The 21611-nt window shown below is 53.5% G+C and overlaps 1 protein-coding gene across 1 annotated transcript; it reads left to right on the top strand.

The window, feature by feature from the left end:
• Positions 1-1405: 1405 nt before the first annotated feature.
• Positions 1406-21010, top strand: Shc2 (SHC adaptor protein 2). Its single transcript, XM_035445929.1, is given in 13 exon segments — positions 1406-1688; positions 1691-1806; positions 8437-8507; positions 9908-9968; positions 10095-10214; positions 12871-12924; positions 13047-13098; positions 13184-13310; positions 13695-13860; positions 13983-14046; positions 16236-16400; positions 18286-18596; positions 20882-21010. Coding segments are annotated over 13 exon segments (1719 nt in total).
• Positions 21011-21611: the final 601 nt, after the last annotated feature.

The following is a 21611-nucleotide window of genomic DNA, read 5'->3' as shown; positions in this document are numbered from 1 at the left end:
TGTCGTTTGTACTGTAGATTAAAAGAGTAGCGTTAACCCTCCCTATAACCTCCCCATTCAAATGGGGAGACATAAGATAGATGGACATTCAGAATGCCATGGTCCATACTCGACACAGTGCCTTTCTCAGACCTCAGCCCAGCAACATTGCGCCTTCATCTGAGTGCACCAAGGGCTCCGTGGTGTGCCTGTATTGATGGTGTTGAGCATCCTCGCGCAAGCGCGTGTGGCCTTCGCAGGCAGTGATCTAGTTTCTCTCATCATCGATCTGGCTGGCCTTGCCCCTCCTCCGCACCCTGCCCCGCCCAGCCCTCTTCTCTTTGTTTCCCGGCTGGACTGTCCTGGGTAGGGCCGGGGGAGGAGGGGAGGGACAGAGGTAGGGTGATAATGACAACCCCTTTCCCTCACAGAAGGAATCTTCTTGGGGTCTGAGGAGACATCTCAGAAGTCCCTTGAGCCTGGGATGGGACTGGTGGCAGGCCCGAGAGTTCTGATCATTCGGTTCTAATTGGATGGGTGCCAGTAGAGGCAGCCTGTGTCTACTTTCAGACCCTTCCAGGCGCAGCCCCACCTGCTGTGTCCTGGGCACTAGGTTCACTTCCAGGCCTCAGTTTCCCCACTAAACAGTAAAATAGGGTAAAGTCCAGGTGGAGAAGTGTGCGAGTGGGAACCCTCTAAGTTCGAGGTTCTCTAGTCCTGGACCCCAACCTCTGCCCTGCCCCAGGCCTTATTTAGAAGTAAAGTTGGGCAGGATATGGCTGGAACAGTGTCTACTGGGACCCTCTAATCCTGCCTCTGCCACCCCGACCTCAATTCCCCTACTGTGCTTTTCCGTTCCCTAGCCCTCAGTTTCTCATTGTGCTACTGCCCTGCCCGGCTTCAGTGTCCCAACTCAGTGAAGAAAGCACGGTCTGGCTGCCAACAGTGGCTTAGGGGCCACGCAGGGACCGGAGGATGCCTCTACAAAGCCAGGCCTCAGTTTCCCAATTTAGAAGGGAAGAAGAGCAGGATGTTGCTGGAATCGTGACGGGGGAGGACCTCGGGGTTGGAGAATGACGCCTCACACCTGCTACCTCGGTCTCAGTTTCTCCATTTAGAAGAAGGCAGGGAAGGACTGTACTGGAGAGGGGCCGAAGGCGGACTTCTAGATTGGAGGATCGCGCCCCGCCTCCCATCTGCGACCCTTAGCCTTAGTTTCTCCACGGGTCAGAGCGTGACTGGACAGCCCCTACGGGAGCCTCAGCAGACCGTGCGGGGTCGGGTGCAGCCCCTCGAGCGCAGGGCCGGGGTCCCAGGAGCGCAGCCCCCCGCGGCTGCGCGCTGCGCGTAGCGGTGACATCACCCGGCGGGGAGGAGCGCGCGGCTCGGCGCCAGGCTCGGCCGGGGCTCCTCGGCGGCCGCGGCCATGACGCAGGGTCCGGGTGGCCGCGCGGCCCCGGAGCCCGAGGCGCCCACCACCTTCTGCGCGCTGCTGCCGCGCATGCCGCAATGGAAGTTCGCGTCACCCGGCGGCTTCCTGGGTCGCGGTCCGGCGGCAGCGCGCGCGGCGGGGGCGGCAGATGCGCAGCCCGAACCCGGGGTCCCTGCGCTGGCAGCGGTGCTGGGCGCTTGCGAACCGCGCTGCGCCGCGCCCTGCCCTCTGCCCGCGCTCAGCCGCTGCCGGGGCTCGGGGACGCGGGGACGCGGGGGACCCCCGACGTCGCCGACGAGTGGGCGCGCAAGGGCGGCTTCATCCACAAGCCGGCGCACGGCTGGCTGCACCCCGACGCCAGGGTCCTGGGGCCCGGGGTCTCCTACATCGTGCGGGTGAGTGCGTCCACCCTTCCTCCCGGCACGCCGGGGTCGGGGACCTCTTCAGTTTGGTCTCCGGACCCCGAGAGCCAAGTGACCTCTCCCTCATCAATCTGGAACCCCCTGTCTCCAGTGCGTGCCTCTTGGCCGCCCCCACCCGCAGGCGCTGGGGTCCGGGTTCCCACGGCGTCACGTGGGGAGGGGCGGGGAGAGGGAGCAGGTGGGGAGAGGACACACGCATGCGCAGGCTACCTGCCCCCCTTGCTGTTGAGTGAGAGTCCTTAAGGTGAGGACCAGGGAGCAGAGGACCCCCTCCCTCACCCTCGGAGCCTCAGGGAAAGGCGACTTTGCAGCGGTCTAGTGGGTACGCAAAGACCTTGGATGGAGTGTGGTGGAACCTGCGCTCAGGACTCAAGGCTCAGGGCTCCAGATTCGACATTAGAACTGATGAAGTGAATCGGGCCTTGCTATGTTTATCCCTTTTATTTCTGCATGGGTGGGAGGTGGGTAGCGATTTAGGGATGGGATTTTGTCTCCAACTGTGGGGCCGCCATCCTGCCTCAGCAACTTCCCAGATACTGGGATGCTAGATGTGTGTGCCTTTGGGATCTACAAATAGGACGTTTTTGAAAGTGAGTTCAGCTGAGAATGGTGGAGCGCACCTATAATCCCAGCATTGAGGAGACTGAGGCAGGAGGATTGTCGAGAGTTTTAGGCCAGCCTGGGCTACATACCCAAAGAAAGAGAAGGTGGGTATGGTGGTCCACGCCTTTAATCCCTGCACTGGGGAAGTGGAGGATGGAGAATCTATGAGTTGGAGGCCAGCCTGGTCTATGTAGTGAGTTCCAGAGCTGTCTCAAAATGATCAAACACACAGAAAATAAAAACACAAAGAATAAGGAAGTAAGTTTGTTGTAGGTGCTGTGGATCGAGGTGAGGTTTCACTGGAGCAGGGGTGGATCCTTGTACAGTGACTGAGACCACAAAACCAAGCAAAGACACAAGTGGGACCTGGTATGGTGGCTCATACCTGTCATCCCAGTACTCGAGGTGGAGGCAGGGGATCAGGAATTCATGGCTATCCTTGGCTAGAGGGTGAGTTTGAGGTTAGCCTGGGCTATTCGAGACCCTGTCATAAGACACTGGACAGCTCAGAGAAGAGCTAGTGGTTACAATAGATAAGTCTCAAGCCAAGGACCTCTTGAGATTCCTGGGAGCCCCGAGATGCCGGAAGAGGAACCGGACCCTCTGAGGTGCCACAGAGGGACAGGGCCTTCAGCACAAACCGGCCTCCAGAATGGTGATAATGCATTTCCTGTTGTATTCTGTCCCTCAGCCGTGGTACTTTGTTGCAGTAGCCCTGATAACTGATAACACTCCTGCCCTTCAGCCTTGACACTGAATCCCTGGTTGTGGTTGTGCCTGGGCCCCGTATGGATCTCCCTCTGGTGTCCTCTGTGGATGGTGTCCATGTTCTGGGTCTGGCTTATAACCCCCTTCTCTTGTGTCAGCTGGGTTCTGGTGTCACACTGTGAGAGCATCCCATCAATGTTGCATTCAGCTGCCCCACACTGGGTCCCTCTAGGGCCCTATCCTGTCTGGTGGATACACGTTGAGAGTTCAGATGCTGTCATTGTTGGGGCTCCAGATGTTGGAGTGTAAGCCATGTGGGGGTTAGATCAGCTCTGTGGCTGTGTCCTTGTAGAGGACCTTGCCAAGTCTTTGACTGAAGTGGGAGAAACATAATAAATACACAAGAAGACAGCCCATGGGAAGACTGCAGGTCCTGATGGGGAAGGGATGGGAAAATCGTGTGACATTGGCGGGAGTTGTAGCTTCTCCAGTTATAGTGGTTTGGAAGACATCTCTCAAGTCCCGAGACCTGAAATTGTGACTCCCCCACTCCCCCCGGCAGAAAACAACATAAACATTTCTGACAGGACACAACCAGTGCAAAGGCCCTGTGGCAGGGAGCAAGTCTGGAATTTTCTAGTAGCAGTGGAAGACTTGGATAAGACGGAGCTTGGAACTTCCAAAGGATCTTTTCAGGGGCATTGTCAGAACAGTATCAGGGGACACATAGGGGTGCTACAGGGATTCAAGGGAGACCTAAGAGGAGTAGGGAGAGATGACAGTGACTTAGACCTGGGTGACTGGTGGTTATGACAGTGGTGTCCATGTCAGGAATGGACAGGGCAGAAAGGTATGTGGGGTGAAGCAGCTAAGGCACTTATCTGCTCCCCAGGCTGAGCCTGAACAGTGTATGGGAAGCCAGGTTGGCCTCCTGGGTCACAGTGGGAAAGTCAGAGCAAAGAATAGCCATGCCACACAGGGAGATGATCACAAGGATCTGTCTGAGCGGGACTCTTGCACCGGAGAGAGGATCACCATCCTTACTTACGGATAGGGAAACTGAGGCACATGGGATTGGAACCAAGGTTGCTCTGTCAGTGTCAGTAAGAGGCTGTGCCTGCAGTAGTCAACATCCACTCTGTCCTCTCACATGGCTCTGTGGCCAGCAGACTGATGATCCTTGAGTTGGGTCCCTATGACCACAGCCTGTGGTAGAAGGGACCCTGTGAATGAGCTCAGACCAAAGCCCGGCTATCTAGATTTATCCTGAGACCAGTGTCACCATACAGGGAAGTTTCCGAGCTGCAGAATCCAGTGAAGCAGAAGGGCTGCCTGAGACTTTACCAAATGTGGAGGTGCCATTGTACTGCACTACCAACCTGGTTCAGTGGCTCCAACCTGGAGGAGGAGTGTGTCAGAAGACAGAGACTCCGGGTGGGCAGCTTGCATTAGCTAACCCAGCTGCTCCATCAAGCACCCAAGTTGTGGGCATTTGTACTGGGGTGAAGGTGCCCCTCCAAATTCATGCCCACTTGGTACCCCAGAATTCAGCTATACTTGGGCATAGCGTCTCTGCAGACATAGTCAGTGGAGATGGGTTTGGGCTAGGGAAGGCTAAGTCCCAAATCTGGTGACTGCTGTCTTTAGAAATACCACGGGAAGACATGGGGAAGGAGGCTGTGATAGTTCAGGCAGAGTGAGTAGTGTAGCCACCAACCAAAGGACTGCGAGGGTGTGGCCACTTAGAAGCCTGGGAGAGGCAGGAAGGCTCCTTGCAGCTCAGCCCCAGCTAAAGGGTCTTGGTCTTTGGGCTCTAGAATGTGGATGGAAGTATTTGTAAGCCCCATCCTTGTGGAAATTGTCAGGTTGTCCCTGGAGACCCATTCTTCATCCTCAGGGTCTTGGCTGTCCCTGGCCAGCTCTTCTCCTGGTGGCTGTGGTCTTAGAGAAAGGGCTTTCTCTCCTGCAGGCCATCTTCATGGTGCTTTTCCTGTCTGACCAGCCAGAACAGGGCTACGTGGCTTCAGAGCCACATGGAGGACTGGGGCCCTTGCACATTTGTGTCCTGAGGCATGACAGCTGATGGTGACTGTGTCATGTAGTTGCTTGCTCCGCCCTCTGTGGCACATCCCTCCTCCCCTTAGCGTGTTTGTGTGTGTGTTTGCCTGTGTGTAAGTGTTACGCACATGTGCACTTGTGTTCTCACTGGCTCATAGCCCACCAGTTGGGCAAGGCTTGCCAGCAAGCGAGTCCCAGGAATTCTGTCTCTCTGTCTCTCTGTGTCTCCACTAGTGGGATTATCAATGTATACCACAATGCCCTGCTTTTTATGTGAGTGCTGGGGATCTGAACTCAGGTCCTCATGCTTGTGTGGCAGTAACTTTACCCATGAGTCATCAGCTCCCTCCTCCCCCAGGAGGGCCTGGGGTAGTGACACCAACAGAGACAAGGGCTAGGAATGAGGGTTGTGGGAACAAGATGAGGGAACCTGGCTGATGCTCTCTTATGTAGCCCATAGTGAGACATGCCTGAAAGAGTCCATATTGTCTGTCTGTTGCTCTTTTCTATCCGTGAACTGACAAGCTGTCCGTCAGCTACCCACTTACCTGCTCACCCACCCACTTACCAGTCCAACAAGCATCTGTTTGTCTATCCATTCATCTACCTAACTACTCACTGACTCATCTAATTACCTCCCTACCCACCCACTCATCTACCCACCCACCCACCCATCTTCTCACTCATCCCCCTACTGACCATCCATCCATCCCTCCCTGCCTCCCTCCCTCCTCCCATAGGTGAGACACTCAGCTCACTCCTGTCTGTAGCTCCCCCATGCGTCTTCCACTCAGAGGGAATGAATGTTGTAACACCATCACAGTAGGGGCCTGTGGCTTTGGCTTCCCAGCCTTTGTTCTCCTGTCTCTTTCCCTTGGTCTCTATTCTAGCCACACACTGGCTTCCACATCTGGCCTGGCACTGCTGCTCCATCTGCCTGGGTTCTCCTGTACTGCTCCCTTCTCTTGGGCACTGCCCCATGGGTCCAGAGATGTAAGTGCACACCCCCTTCCTGGTGGTTCTGTGTTGGGCGGGTCCTGAGTGCCATCTTTGTACACTTTTGCATGTGAGGGAGCTGACTGGGACACAGGTCACTCCATCCAGCTCCTGGCCTTGCATCCTGGACAATCACATCACCTTAGATAACTGCCAGGGATGCACCCACGGTCCCTATGTTCCTGAGACCCTGTTGCCTTTGCTGACACTGTATTGGCAAAGTCATTGCATGGTCTGTGAGGGGTGCTGTATTGTCACTGTAGAGGGCCGGTGGCATCCTGGTCCTCTGCCTGGGTCCATGCACCTGCGAATGCAAAGCTGCGTGTTCCTTCATGTCTAATGACACAAACAATCTCATAATGGAGCCCCCCTTCTCACTTGTCACTCAGCAGCAGCATTTGGAAATATCATATAAATTCATAAAAATACCTTGTCTCATTTTACTGTTGTGGGCCATTTTCTCGCACATGCCATGTTTGTTCAGCTTCTCCAATTCAGAGGGCAGCCGGTTTAATGTAAACTCGGAGAGAGAGAGCACAGGCAGATCTCAGTGTCCACGTGTCCTGCACGAGGGTATCTGCTTGGGCTGCAGAGCCATTTATTTGCTTACAGTGAACTCAGCCATCACAGGGCACCCTGCCTGCTGAGACTGTGGGACTCTTTCCTGCTGGGAGTAGAGGGCCCTGTTTCAGCACCTTCAGGGCTGGGACTCCTTAGGAAAAACTGAGGCAGTAGCTGCAAGAGGAGGGCTATGGTAGGTGCTATGATGGAAGGGGACAGGACAGTAAGTGCCCCTGCTGGTCTCTTCCCACCCATGGGGCATCTGCTCACATGGCACAGGGCTGATGGGCTGTGAAGTAAAATTCTAGAATTGGAGTCACAAGGTGAAGGCATGTATGCACTGATGTTTTTATTTTATTTTATTTTAACTGAGTGCTGGGTGTGGTGGCACATGACTGGAATCCCAGTACTTGGGAGGTGGAGGCTAAAGGATTAGGAGTATAAGGTCATACTTGGTTATATAATGAGTTTGAGGCCAGCCTGGGCTACATGAGCCCCTGACCCGCAAACAACCTAAGTAAATAATAAATAACACAAAATTATAAAATAGGCTAGGTGTGGTGATATATATATATATATATTGTTCCAGCACTTAGGGAATGGGGAAGCTGCAGTATGTCTCACACCCAGGAGTTTGGGGCTATCCTCTGCAACAAGCAGGACTCCGAAATAAATAATGACAGCTAATGACAGTCTGGGTTGTTAGTTAAGAGCCCTTCTTGTTCTTGTAGAGGGACCTGTACTTGATTCCCAGCTCCCGCAGCTGAGTGGCTCCTGAGAGCCTTAACTCCAGCTTCAGGACATCTATTGCCCTGAAAACTCAAGTGCACAGACCCCGCCCCCCAACCTGTGGATGGAGGCAGTGCCTCAGCTGCCAAGATGGGTTTGGATGGAAATGGCTGTCATTTCTGGTCACTTCCTCTTCTAGCTAGGTGGATCTCTGTTAATTTGAGGCCAGCCTGAAACTCACAGAGTGAGTTTCAGAACAGCCAAGGCTACACCGAGAAATCCTGTCTTGAAAAACAAAAAATAGGCGCGAGCGCGCGCGCGCGCGCGCCTTCAATCCCAGCACTAAGGAGGCAGAGGCAGGCAGATCTCTGTGAGTTCGAGGCCAGCCTGGTCTCCAGAACAAGTGCCAGGATAGGCTCCAAAGCTACACAGAGAAACCCTATCTCGAAAAACCAAAAAAAAAAAAAAAAAAAAAAAAAAAAACAGACTCCCTCTATAGCTGAAGATGTGTTTATGGGGTGTTTGGGATGGAGCCCAGGACCTAGTACATGCTGGGCGTGGGCTCTACCAACTCAACTCAGCCTATGAGGTTTCTGTGGAAGGCAGTTGGCTGATGTTTACATCTTTGTCAGCCAGATGGTCCCTGTCTGGATTGTCTGTCAACCCTGTGGGCGGTGACTGGACTCAGTGAATGTTTGTGCTACCATCCCACATCAGAGCCTAGACAATGAAATTGAGCCTTGAGATTAGGGATGGGTGGGACTCGATGGCAGGTGGGGGATGGCAGATCTAGGACATCAGGTGCAAAGTTCCTGGGGCAGTGGCTGTGGATGTCCGGGAGGGAGAAGAGCTCTGGATAGCTGGAGAGAAAGTTAAGTTCTCTACAGGGAACCAGCTCCTGGGCTGGGCTCTGCCTGCTGAGTGACCACTCTCTCTCTCTCTCCCCAGTACATGGGCTGTATTGAGGTGCTCCGATCCATGCGCTCTCTGGATTTCAACACCCGAACGCAAGTGACGAGGTGAGGCCTTGGGTGGGTTGGGAGCTCAGGTTGCAGTTGGCCTGTCCATCGTGAGGCCTCTTTAGGGTGGCATAGTGGGTTGGAAGTGACCTGCCAGGCACCCAAAGACAGTAGGTAGACTGGGCTCAGCACTGGCCATACTTGAGCTCTGCATCTCAGTTCTGTCCCTGGTTGTTGTGCATGGCTGTGATGGATACTCACCAGATTCCATTTTCCTTCAGCTTGCCCTAAAGTGGGGTGTGACTTCAGGAAGGTGATGGGAAGGGCTTCCTTTATTCCAATTGCTATGAACTTAAAAACCAAAACACAAAGCCAGGTGTGGTGGCTCATACCTGGAATCCCAGCACTTGGGAGACAGAGGCAGGAGGTTTGCTATAACCAGGCTAGCCTAGGATAGCCTAGGCTACAAAATGAGACTGTCCCAAGAAACAAACAAAAACAATAGCTAAGATCTATTGCCCCAATAACCTGCCCCTGTCCACTGCAATTCATTGCTTTAAAATATCTCTGCATAGTGTTTTATAGCCACCTGACCTATCTAGTTCCAGAACATCCCCACTACCTAAAAGGAAGCCCTGTTCTCATGAACTGTTATACATGAACTGTTATACATCCATTTCCTGTCTCTGGGCGTTTCTTAGGATGGAGTCTCACACCGTAGCTTCCTGTCTCTGTCTTAGTCACTCTTTGTGCTGCTGTGACAAAACCCTGATAAAGCAACTCAAGGGAGACAGGGTTTATTCAGCTCATCCAGTGCATCAGGCAGATGCTCACAGGATCTGCTCATCATAATAATTATATAATAAAATAATAAATAAATAAATCTGCTTGAGGGGTCACAGTCATAATAAGGAACAGAGAGATGAATTAATATACTCATGCTTATGCTCAGTTTGCTTTGTCTACTCTTACACAGTCCAGGATCCCCTGCCTAGGGGGTGGTGCCACCCACAGTGGCCAGATCTCAACACAATCAAGACAGTGCTCTACATATGTTCTCTGAGGCTCACCCCTAGGTGATAAACCATGTCTCATGGTTCACAAGTGTCCTCATGCTGTCCCTCCATGCTGTGGTGTGTGTCAGACACTCCCTCCCCTTCAGGGCTGAATAATACCACAGTGGGTGGATGGACCATGCTGTATTTGGCATTCACCATTGCTGGACACTGGGTACCCAGGATCTTCACATCCCATCAGCCCCATGTCCCATCTGCCCCTAGCCCTTTCCACCACCCACTCTCACGAAGCCCTGGCTGCAACTAACTTGCAACATATCTCAGGCTGGCGTTGAACACATTGTCTTCCTGCCTCTGCACTCTGGACAACGAGTTAATCAGACCTCGCTTTCCTTGTTAGCCTTAACCCTAGCTGTGCCTTTGTTCGCTCTCACCCTTCTGCAGGGAAGCCATCAACCGGCTCCATGAGGCCGTGCCCGGTGTCCGGGGCTCCTGGAAGAAGAAGGTGGGTGTGGCTTGTGGTCTTGCTGAGCTGCTGTGTGCGTCTTGGGAGGCTAAGGGAACACTGTGGCCATCTGGAGCCCCGCTGGCTCCAGACATCTGACTTGGGTGTCTCACTGTACCCTCCCAGGCCTCCAACAAGGCACTGGCCTCCATCCTGGGGAAGAGCAACCTGCGTTTCGCTGGTATGAGCATCTCGGTCAACATCTCCGTGGATGGTCTCAACCTGTCTGTTCCTGCCACCCGCCAGGTGGGAGCCACTGCTCTCCGCCCACAACCCCACCCTTGCCCAACCCACAACCCTGCCATCTCTACCTTGCCCACATTCCTGATCTTGGCTCCACCCCCACTTTGCCCACAGCCCACAACACAGCATCATTTTCTCAGCCCCGTACTTCCAGACAGGGTTTCTCCGTGTAGCCCTGGCTGTCCTGGAACTGCTGTGTAGACCAGGCTGGCCTTGAATTGCGAGTTTTGCCTGCCTCTGCCTCCTTAGTGCTGGGATCAAAGGTGTGCGCCACCACCGCCTGGCTTCAGTCCTATAATTAACTCCCCACGCGTAGCTCCATCTACATCCCTACCTTCAGCCCTGCTCCCAAGTCTGTCTGGCCTGCTCACCTCAGCGTTGTCACGGACCCCACCACACCCACTTTCAACCCAGTCCATAGTCCCACCTGGCCCCATTCTCAGTTCCACCCCTGGTAGCCAATCCCTGGGCCTTGCCCTCTGCTCCCCCCAAACACAAACCCTTCACCCCGCCCTTAGCCCCACCCAACCTCAAAGCCGGCAGCCGTACCCACCGGGCAGGCCTTTTTTATAATCTGCAGGACCCTTAAGATGGCCAGAAATATATGCTCCACGGAGGTGGATCCAGGACGTGGGGGGCACTATGGGCACAAAGTCCCCAGTAGGCAGGATCTGAATGGTTTACTTGCTGCCTTTATGCGAGGCAAGGCCACCATGGGGCAGATATGTCCACAGTTGTCCAGAAGGGTACCTGGGCTGAAGTGGGTGGCAGCCAGGGAATGTTCTCAGCACCCTGTACTCTGAGGATGCCAAGTCCCAGAAGGATTTGGAAGTGGGTACCCCTAGACATGGGGAGGAGGGGCATTCTAGGATGGCTCCTGAGAAGAGGCATCTCTTATGGGAAAGGACAGCATGTTGAACCTGGGGGAGGAGTCTGGGGTCTGTCCTGAGAGTAATGACAATGGCATTGTAGTCTCTTTTGGGAACCGAAGGGGTAATGCAGGACCTGCTGAGTGCTTGTCCTAGCAACAGGGGCCATGGCCATGTCTCATGGGGAAGGGACTGCAGTTAGGGTAGAAGTGGGCAGGACCTGCTGAGGGGCTCACAGTGGGGGAACAGATAGGCCTTGGAAGACCTGAACCCCAAGCCTGACTCTGATCACCCTAACTCTAGCTCCAACATCCACCCCAACCCCACTTCTTTGTTGTGAGACAAAATCTCACCGTGTAGCCTTGCCTGACCTGAAACTCATAGAGACCCACTTGCCTCTGTTGGGACTAAAGGCATGGGTCACCATGCGTGGCTTCAATTGCACTTCTAACGCTAGCCCCGATCACAACCTGCCCCAACCCCTAACCTTAACTCTAACCCTAACCAGGTCTTCAGGTCTGGTGTAGGTCTGGCTCTCTTACCTGTGGTACAAATTCTTGCTTTGCCCTGGTAGATCTGAGATCCAAGGAAATCTGAGCTGGAATTTTATCAGCTAGCAAGGCACAGGCTGAGTCTATCAACAGTGGTTGCAACTGTAGTCCTGTAGTGAGCATTCCTTCCCTGCTCCCTTGTCTCTGGCCCTCCTGGCTGGTGCTGGCATAGCCACATGCTGTGGCGCAGGAGGATGTGTAGAGCTACTCATGGCATCTCACATCAGGTAGGGACAAGGCTGGTCTCACATCAGATGCAGCTGGTGCCAAAGAAACACGCTTGTGGCCTGGGGCGCAGTTGGTAGAGTGTGATGCCCTACATCTGCTGAGCAGCCCAGCTGGGATTGAGGTCCCATCCCCCAGCTCCGGGATCCAGGTGGTTAGTGAGTGGGGCTCTGGAAGGTGGGGGGTACTCTGCCCCACAGGAAGACTGGGAGCCTGCAGCATGGCAGAGGCTCCCACTGGTACTGCTGCTGTATTAGTGGAGAAGGGAGAAGGGAGACCACTCGTGACACAGGCCTAGGGATAGGGCGAATGAAGGCAGCTGGCGGGGGACCAGAGCCTGGAGAAGAGGCCTCACTCTGTCTAATGTCCAAGCCCTGCAGCTAGTGGGAGGGACATTGCTTGTTCCAGATCATCCTGAGCCCATGGTCCTGCTGAAGGGTCTTAGGGGAAGATGTGGTCACTGAGGCCCTGGCTTCAGCTTTCTGAGCCTTGTGAGTTATTATTTTGAGTCTTAGGAGCCTCTCTTCTCCCCACTCCTCCCTCCCTGTTCCCCTCTCCTCCCTTTCTCCCTTCTCCCAATGCCTCCCTTTCTCCTTCCTCCTTCTAGGAGGGAATACTTTAATTCTGGGGAAATAAAGTCCCTATACAACTTTAGGAACCCCAGTGACAGGCAGCAGATGGGGGTGGGGTCATGGAAATGAATGGGAATAAACACATAGCTGGGCCATATTCAGAGACCAGAACCTGGGATAGGCTGCTTGGAGCATGTGTGTGTATATAAGTGAGGGTGTCGCCATGTCTACACTAGGTGGGCACACAATCACGTGACTCCCAAGACCTTGCCTTCCTGTCCCCTCCTTAGGCCCTGTTCCAGTCCTCATGGGGGCCTTAGCTATGTTAGACAAGTCAGAGGAACATACCTCCATCCTCACGTTGCTGCCATGTCCATCTCCCTTGTGGCTGGTTCCCCGGCCAGGGCTATGGGTGACCACGCCTGCTTCCCTGTCCTCACAGATCATCGCCAACCATCATATGCAGTCTATTTCCTTCGCTTCTGGTGGTGACTCGGTAAGATGGGATGGGTGGACCACCGTGTCGTGTCACTGCAGCCTTCCCCAGACCCTACTTGCTGGGCCCTCTGCCCCTCCAGGAAGCTGAACCTGGCTAACTTCTCCCACCTCTCTCTCCAGGACATGACTGATTACGTGGCCTATGTGGCCAAGGACCCCATCAACCAGAGAGGTGAGTTGAGGGGAGCTCAGGGCTCTGGGCCTGGGGCAGAGCTGTGCTGGAGGTCACAGGTGCACTGACCCCGTGCCCTCCTCAGCCTGCCACATCTTAGAATGCTGTGAAGGTCTAGCCCAGAGCATCATCAGCACTGTAGGCCAAGCCTTTGAGCTACGCTTCAAGCAATACCTGCACAGTCCCCCCAAGGCTGTAATGCCCCCCGAAAGGTAAAGAGAGACCAGGTTTCCTGGGCCAGGCTGCTAGCTCGACCCTCCAGAGGTAGGCTGCTTCTGCCTTCTTTCCTCCAGAGTCCTTTGTATGGAGTTATCTCATCCAGACTGAATGCAGCAGCCCCCTTGTTCTCTTGAGGGGTGAACCCCCTCTGTTAGCAGAAGAGGGTGGGGTGTCTTGTATCTGTCTTGCCTGTGTTTTCTGACATTTGTTCTAGTACAGACAGCTGCCGGTGTTTGTGGCAATCCTGTGCACATGGATCCACCTCACATCTCATGAATCTGGTTGCTGTCGCCAGTGTTACTTGGGGAAGGCATGGCTGATAGGTGGAGGGTTGGGAAGGGAGGGCCAAGTGTTCCAGCCTTGTTCTGTGTCCCCAGGCTGACAGGGCTGGAGGAGTCAGCTTGGGGTGACGGTGATGAGGCTCTGGACCACAATTACTACAACAGCATTCCAGGGAAGGAGCCACCTCTGGGTGGGCTGGTGGACTCCAGACTGGCTGTCACACAGCCCTGTGCACTGGCGACACTAGGGGGCCCGGGACAGGTCAGTCTCCATTATCCTGTGGGGCCAGAATGGGTATCCATGCCCTTGGGGTGGATGGGGAGTGGAGTGCTGGGTGGGAAGAGGGCCTGGCACATACCAGGGTCACCATGCCTTTCTTGCAGGGAATGTCACCTGCATGGAGAGAAGCCCGTGGCTTGCCCTGGGATATGGGTCTCTCCGGAGCAGGTAGGTTGTGCTGGCCTCATGGATCTGGGGTCCTCCGAAATGTTCTACCCCAACAAACCTTTCTGCATGTAATTGTGCTCTTCAGGCTGTGTGCTCCCAGTTCCACACCTCTCCTGCCATCTTCATTGCTTCACAGATAAGGTCATTACAATTTGGGGGCACGCTCAGCTTCTCACTTCTAAACTCCAGGGGGCGCTGCCTTCCTGCCAGACTCCATCTGAAGCCCTGTACCCTGACTAGGCAGGCATGTTAGTGGCTGATGACTCAAGAGGCTTCCAGAATTCTTTGTGCACATGCAAGCACTTTGAACATGGATTACTTTATCGTGTTTCCAGGGCATTCTCACATATATGACACACTTGGTTTTTGTCCAAGTGACAATCCTTTGCAGGGACCTCCCACAACTGTACACTGCAGACTTCTTCTTTTAATAGTTCATTTAACTTTATTGTATGTATGTTGGTGTGAAGGTGTCACATCGCCCGAACTGGAGTTACAGACAGTTGTGAGGGCCACGTGGGTGCTGGGGATTGAACCTGGATCCTCTGGAAGAGCAGCCAGTGCTCTTAACCACTGAGCCATCTCTCCAGCCCTACTGCAGACTTCTTAATCTTTTCATGACTGTATAATACTCCTCCTTACAAAGCAATGTGACTTCTCTGGTGTGGACTATGCACCCACTCCCAGGTGGAGGGGGTGTCTGTGAACTGACACCTTATTAATCTTCTCACCTGGGGCTGTGGCTTCAGCTTGCTCCTCTCTCAGCAGCCTCTGAGCTACTGGTCAGTGTTCATTACAGATCTCAGGTGTTGTTAGCCTCTCACTCTTAGTCAGGTGTGTGTATGTGTGTATAAATAAGCATACATAGACATATATATGATCTCATGTAACTCAGGCTGGCCTTGAATTCACTATGTAGCTGAGGATGACTTTGAACTCCTGATCCTCCAGCCTCTACCACCTGAGTATTGGGATGGCAGATGTGAGCCACCACTCACAAATATGTAGTTTTTCCTTAAGGTGGAAACAAAGAAAACAAAACAAAAACTTTGAGATAGGCTCTCATTTTGCAACCCAGCTGGTACTGAATATCACACCCTGCTAGCTCCTGGATTCTCATTTAGCTACCATTAGTATTTTATTTAAGCTCTCACTCTCCCTGTTTTATAGCGGCTCAGTGACATGTCTGGGTTCTTGGAGGGCAGAGTCACATGTCCTGTATCATGCTGATGATACAGGCAGGGCTCACACTTCCCAAGGAGGGCTTGGTCACAGCTGGTACCCTCCAATCCTCACTTCCTGACTGGGGTTCTGAGAAGTGCCTGGAGCCACCCTTGGGGTCTGAGAAATCTTCTCAGCTGAGCTCAGATGGGAGAAATGAAAGTCAGGCTGTTCATGAGGTTGGCACAACTCCCAGTGACCCCGAGGGGTGAGGCTGAGGGGACAGGGTGTCCTGCTACCCCTGGGTGGGTGGACACATTGTGTAGGACCTGACAGGGTGTTAACAGCCTTCAGGAGACAGATCCATTCTAGATGTAAATACAAAGGAGAAAAGAACACAGATCTGAATTTATCCCTGTCACCCAGGTAAAAGCTGAGTGAGGTGGCTGGTGTCCAGAGTCCCAACGTTGAGGAGACAGAGACAGAGAAAGAGACAGGGCTCAATGGCCGTCCACTCAATTCTAGTTTAATCAAGAGTTTTGGGTTCAGTGAGAGAACTCGTCTTAAAACATACATGGACACACACACACACACACACACACACACACACACACACAGAGCAGGTGGCTGCTGGCCTTAAAATAGGAGCAGAGAGTGGTAACAGCTCAACCATGTGGCAGGATTGTGAGGGCCACACTGTGACAGTTTAAACAGAGGGCCAACATGAGCATCTAGCTCTTTGGAGCCTGGAGTCTCTCCCCACCCTTCTCTTGGCCAGAGAGCTGCCCTCTTGCTGCAGCATCTGGGGTCTGGGCTAAGTTTGCACGTGCGGCTAGCCTCTCTCCCCAGCTGGAGCACTGTGCAGCTCTTTGCTCCTGCAAGAAGCCTGGGTTGGCCCCTGTGGAGTGACACTGGTGGTGTCCCTGTCCACTCCTGCCTCCCTCTGGGTCTTGTTTCATTCACTGTCCTCGCTCCCCTCTCCAAGCCCTCTGGATTTCCTCTGACCTGCCACCCTCCATCCTTTCCAGTCCTACCTGGGGATGGCTATGTGCAGGCAGATGCTCGAGGACCACGTGACTACGAGGAGCACCTGTATGTCAACACCCAGGGCCTGGACGCTATCGAGCCTGAGGACATTTCTGAGGCACCTCTGATGCCTGAGGACAGCCCCAAGAAGGACCTGTTTGACATGCGTGCGTGGCCCGTTCCCCATCTGACCTGGGATTGCATGGGGAAGATCCTTGGGAATCCAGAGGGTAGAGGGTCCCAGACTATGAACCTCACTTGGCTAGGGACAGACTTCTGTGCCATACCTAAGCTAGTCTGATGGGTGAGGCCAAGGCCCCTTCTGTGGGCCTCCCAGCCTCTGCCCACAGACTCAGTCTGAGGGGAGAGCCCTGACCTCCTCTCAGTGGGGCCTGTCAGTCCCCACCTAGTAGGCTAGGAGATCTCTCTGGCTGTCTCAGTCTCAACTCAGGGTCTCAGGTGGGGGTGGGAGAGTTACTCCATCTTCTCCTCTGGGAACTCCAGCCTGGAAGGCAGGTCATTCATTAGAGAGAGTCCCCCCCCCATACTGATGAAGGAGAACTGGTGTGGTGGAGGCCTCCCACCCCCACCCCCGAATGATGACTCAGTCTGAGGGCCCAGGGTAATCTTCCCAGAAGGATTTGTAACAGTCTCCATATTCTCATGTCAGTTCCACCCCCTTCCCTGGGCATTGAGGGGTGCTGACTCTCCCAGGGCCTCCCAGATGGCTAGACATTTCTTCCTCCAGATCTTTGCAGTCGGTCTCCCATTACCATCGTTTTTCTTTGCTGTGTGTCTATGAGGATTTAGAGGCCAGAAGACAACCTTGGCTTTGGTTGCTTAATGCTAACCACTTTGTTCGTTAGTAACTAGGCTGCCCAGTGAGTGAGCTCTCTGGATCCTCTTGTCTTCCCTTGCTCAGTGTTGGAGTTACCAGGACACACCACTGCTCCCAGCTTTTTACATGAGTGCTGTAAAAAGCTTTGGTCCTCTGATTTGCACTGCAGGGTCTTTACTGAGCCATTTCCCCAGACCTCTGCAGTTGCATTCCTTCTCATTGAAATTGTGGTGTGAGGTAGCACCTCCCTAGTGCCTGCTGTGTGTCGTAGCTGGTTGTGGAGCAGAGCCTCTTGACTCCTCACAGTGGGAAAGCAGGTTGGGGTGAGCTCCCTGCAGAGGCAGCTGACCCTGAGTGATAGCCATTTGCCTGACTTCCATGGGGAGGTGGGTTTCTAGTTAGCATTTGGCAGGGGAGTCAGTGGGGCTTGGTGGAGCTCCTGTGTTGGGCACTTGGGTCACTTTGTGTCACTCCTTGTTCTTGGAGGGTCCTGAGACTGGGGGAGATCACCTGGCCCAGAGCAGTGACAGCTCCACAGAGGTAGGGATGTGAGGCTACCTACTGTTACCAAAAATTGTCCAGGACAAAGACATAAGATGAGGTCAGCAACGAGAGGCATACATGGGGGTAGAGGCTAGGGCAAAGGGAGTGCTGATACGCCTCAACTTCTCCGAAAGTGAGTGGAACCAATAAACTTTGCTGATAGTCACTAGGCTGGGGTTGTAGAGACTGTGCCCAGTGCCAGGTTGGGTCTAGAAAATTCCAGGTCTGGGCTTGCAGCTGAACACCTGTCATTCCAGCTTAGTAGAGAATGAGGCAGAAAGACAGAATTCAAGGCTAGCCTTGGCAATTTGGTGAGACTCTATCAAAAAGTAAAACAAGGACTGGGGACATGACAGAGCTCTTGCCTAGAATTCCCCAGTGAGGGGCTGGGGACTTGGTCAGGGGTGGAGACCCGCCTGGAATCCCCCAGTGAGGGGCTGGGGGCGTGGTCAGGGTGGAGTCCCTGCCTAGGATCTCTCAGTGATGGGCTGGGGGCGTGGTTAGGGGGTGGAGCCCCTGCCTAGACACCCCCAGTGACTGGCTGGGGGGTAGTCAGGGGTGGAGTCCCTGCCTAGGATCTCTCAGTGAGGGGCTGGGGTTGTGAGTCTGGAGTGTGCAAGACTGAGGGCCTGGGTTCTGTCCCAGCAAATAGAAAACAAAATAACCCACAGGACCCTTTGAGGATGCCCTGAAGTTGCACGAGTGCTCAGTGGCAGCCAGCATCACTTCAGTCCCATTCCCTTTGGAGGACCAGTGGCCCAGCCCCCCTACCCGCAGGGCCCCCATTGCACCCACAGAGGAGCAATTGAGGCAGGAGCCCTGGTACCATGGACGGATGAGCCGTCGGGCTGCGGAGAAGCTGCTTCGTGCCGATGGGGACTTCCTTGTGAGAGACAGCATCACCAACCCGGGGCAGTATGTCCTCACAGGCATGCACGCAGGGCAGCCCAAACACCTGCTGCTGGTGGACCCTGAGGGCGTGGTAAGCTAGCACTTGGGGAAGGAGGGAGGGCAGGGACTCCGAACTTATGGGTTGGTGAGGTTTTTTAGATCATGAATCCTTTACTGTGGAAAAGTCCTTTGACATTAGCATCTAGAGAACTACAAAACATTTTCCAGTTAAAAAAGATTTTTGTTTTCTTTTGAGACAGGCTTTCTCTGTGTAGCTCTGTCTGTTCTGGAACTCATTCTGTAGACCAGGCTGGCTTCAAATTTACAGAGATCCACCTGCTTTTGCCTCCTGAGTGTTGGGATTAATAAAAAAAGTATATTGAATCCAAATGTGGTGAGTCATGCCTGTCATCTCAGCACTTGGGATGTAAGTTTCAGGCCAGCCTGTAGCTTCAGAGTGAGAACCTTGTCTCAAAACAGCAATAACAAAATATTTGAAAGGAATTTCCACTTTGGAAAGCATTTTGGGGTTCACAGAAGCCCCTTTCACGCCCAGCCTCTCTAAGTTCCCACCCTGGGTGCCTGCTCCCCACCTGAAGGACAGCAGCTGTGGTGAATTTATCTGGATCTCTAAGTAACTTATCAAGTCAGGGCCTTTCTGGAATCAATTGGTCTTCCCACATCTTTTTAGTCAAATTCTCACTGTGTAGCCCTATGTGGCATGAAACTCCCTCTGTAGACCTAGCTTTGAACTCAGAGAACCACTGGCCTCTGCCTCCCAGGTGCTGGGATTAAAGGTGTGGGCCACCACTGCCTGGCCCATTGTTATTTTGTGTCTATGGGTATTTTCCTGTGCGTGCATGCGTGCGTGCGTGCGTGCGTGCGTGCGTGCGTGCGTGCGTGTGTGTGTTTGCCAGTATCCTCAGAGGCCAGAAGAGGATCCCAGAGGACTGGAGTCACAGATGGCTATGAATGCCCATGTGTGTCCTGTGAATCAAACCCTGGTCCTCTTCAAGAGCCATGTCTCCAGCCCCACCTATCATCCATCTACATATCTATCTATCTACTATCTGTCATCTATTCATTTATTCATTCATTCATTTTTCTGAGCCACAGACTGCCTCTTGAATGGCAGCATGGCTGACCTTGGAGCTTCCTGCCTGTTCCTCTGGCACAGATTTTCCTGGTGCCACTGAGAACCCACAAATGCCTGCTTCCGAAGCACTCAAGGGTTTGGGGAGTCCTACTTCATGGGGACCTAGAGGATTTTTTCTAGGATCCTGGTGAGGAAGGATTGGAGCCTTCTCATCCACGAAAGCCATTGTTATTTTATTGTCTAGAACAGTGGTTCACAACTGTCCTAACGCTGTGACCCTTTAATAATACAGTTCCTCATATGTGTGACCCCACCAACCATAAAACTATTTCATTGCTGCTTTATAACTGCCAGTTGTCTACTGTTAGGAATTGTAAATATCTGATAGGCAGGATATCTGATTTGTGACTCCTGTGTGAAAGGATTGTTTAACCTCAGGGGGCTTGTGACCACAGGGTGAGAACCGATAGCCTAGCTGCACTCTCATGTGATTTCAGGGGTATCTTGGTTTCCTGGGGTTCCGAAGCACCAATGGTACAACTTAAAAGAAGGCAGGGCTTGTCTTGAGGAGACCTCTGGGCCAGTCCTTTGCTGGAGTCTGGGAGTGGTTGGTGGATCTTACTACCTTTGACTTTTGGACACATCAATACCATCTCTGTCTTTGTATTCTTCTTCCTCTCTCCATGTCTGTCTTCTTCCTTGTCTTGGGTGTGTGTGTATCTTCCTCTGTGGCTTTCTACCTTTCTTTTGTTTTGAGGCAGGGTCTCGCTGTATAGCAGTGGTTGTCCTGGAGTTTATAGACCTGGTTAGCCTCTACCCTCCTGAATGCCTGGGTTAAGGGCTTACAGCTCCACCCTTTCTTCTGGGGCATGGTCTCTCACTGAAGCTGGAACGCAAAGATTGAGGTTGGCTGCTGAGCAGGCTCCCTTTACAGGTGCCTGTAGCTTTTACATGGGAGTTGGGGACCCCGACTCAGGTCCCCACACTTGCCAGCAGGCATGTTACTGTCTGAGACTCCTTAGCTTTTCTGCTTTTTATTGTTAATTTTTAGACAGAGTCTTTGAGGCTGTCCTTAAACTCGAAATCCTCCTGCCTCAGCCTCCCTGAGCACTGGGATTATGAGTGTGCCTTACCACAAGGGCCTCTGGTTCTGGAGTCTTGGGGCTGGTTCTGGGGTGGAGTCCTCTGCTCCAACAAGCTCTTACCCAGCAGGTCTAAGCTGGTAGGGGCCTGGCCTTTGGGATGCAGTCCTGGATGGGGGCTGAGGTCTCTGCCTACAGGTGCGGACGAAAGACGTGTTGTTTGAGAGCATCAGCCACCTCATAGACTACCACCTGAAGAATGGGCTGCCCATCGTGGCTGCGGAGAGTGAGCTGCACCTTCGGGGAGTGGTCTCCCGGGAGCCATGAGCCAGGTGTGTAAGAGCCAGCTACACCCACTGTCTTTGTAGTTCCTGTGATATTCACCCCTTCTGTGGACCACCTACGGCTTTAGTGCGTTCTTTGTGTTTTGCGGCCATCACAGCAGCTAGTTGCAGAACATTTTATCATCCCAAAGCAAGCCAGCTCCTAGAAGCAATCACCCCATCACCCCATCCTTCAAGGGCTAGCCCTACTGTGTGCTACTTGCCCAGCTTTCCTGTCTGGTGGAGGGTGGGTTCTGTTTAGCCTTGGGCTTTTCGTGTTAAGGGGATGGATGGCTGACTTGAGAAGGAGGGAAAGATGTGATGACCTCAGGGTCTCTGGGCAGAGCAGGAGGAGGGAGGTGGCTGTGCTAGAGGAGGGCAGGAGGCAGCAGCTGGATGTGGGGGCTGGGTTGGGGGAAAGTGGGAGGGGCGCTGTGGAATTTTCCCTAGAGCTGCTGGTCAGGTCAAGCTGTTCTTCGTCCCCATGACAACGTTTGCTTCCTGTCCCCTTCTGGCCTCCTTCTGCCGGGGGGCCAGGGCTGCAGGCAGAACTGCTCTGATGAGATGGAGGATGTGGCCCTGTGGACCTCTCAGATATCTGTACT

Source organism: Cricetulus griseus, chromosome 5 (assembly GCF_003668045.3).
Source record: "Cricetulus griseus strain 17A/GY chromosome 5, alternate assembly CriGri-PICRH-1.0, whole genome shotgun sequence".
Lineage (NCBI taxonomy): Eukaryota > Metazoa > Chordata > Mammalia > Rodentia > Cricetidae > Cricetulus > Cricetulus griseus.
This window is presented reverse-complemented; position numbering and strand designations above follow the sequence as displayed.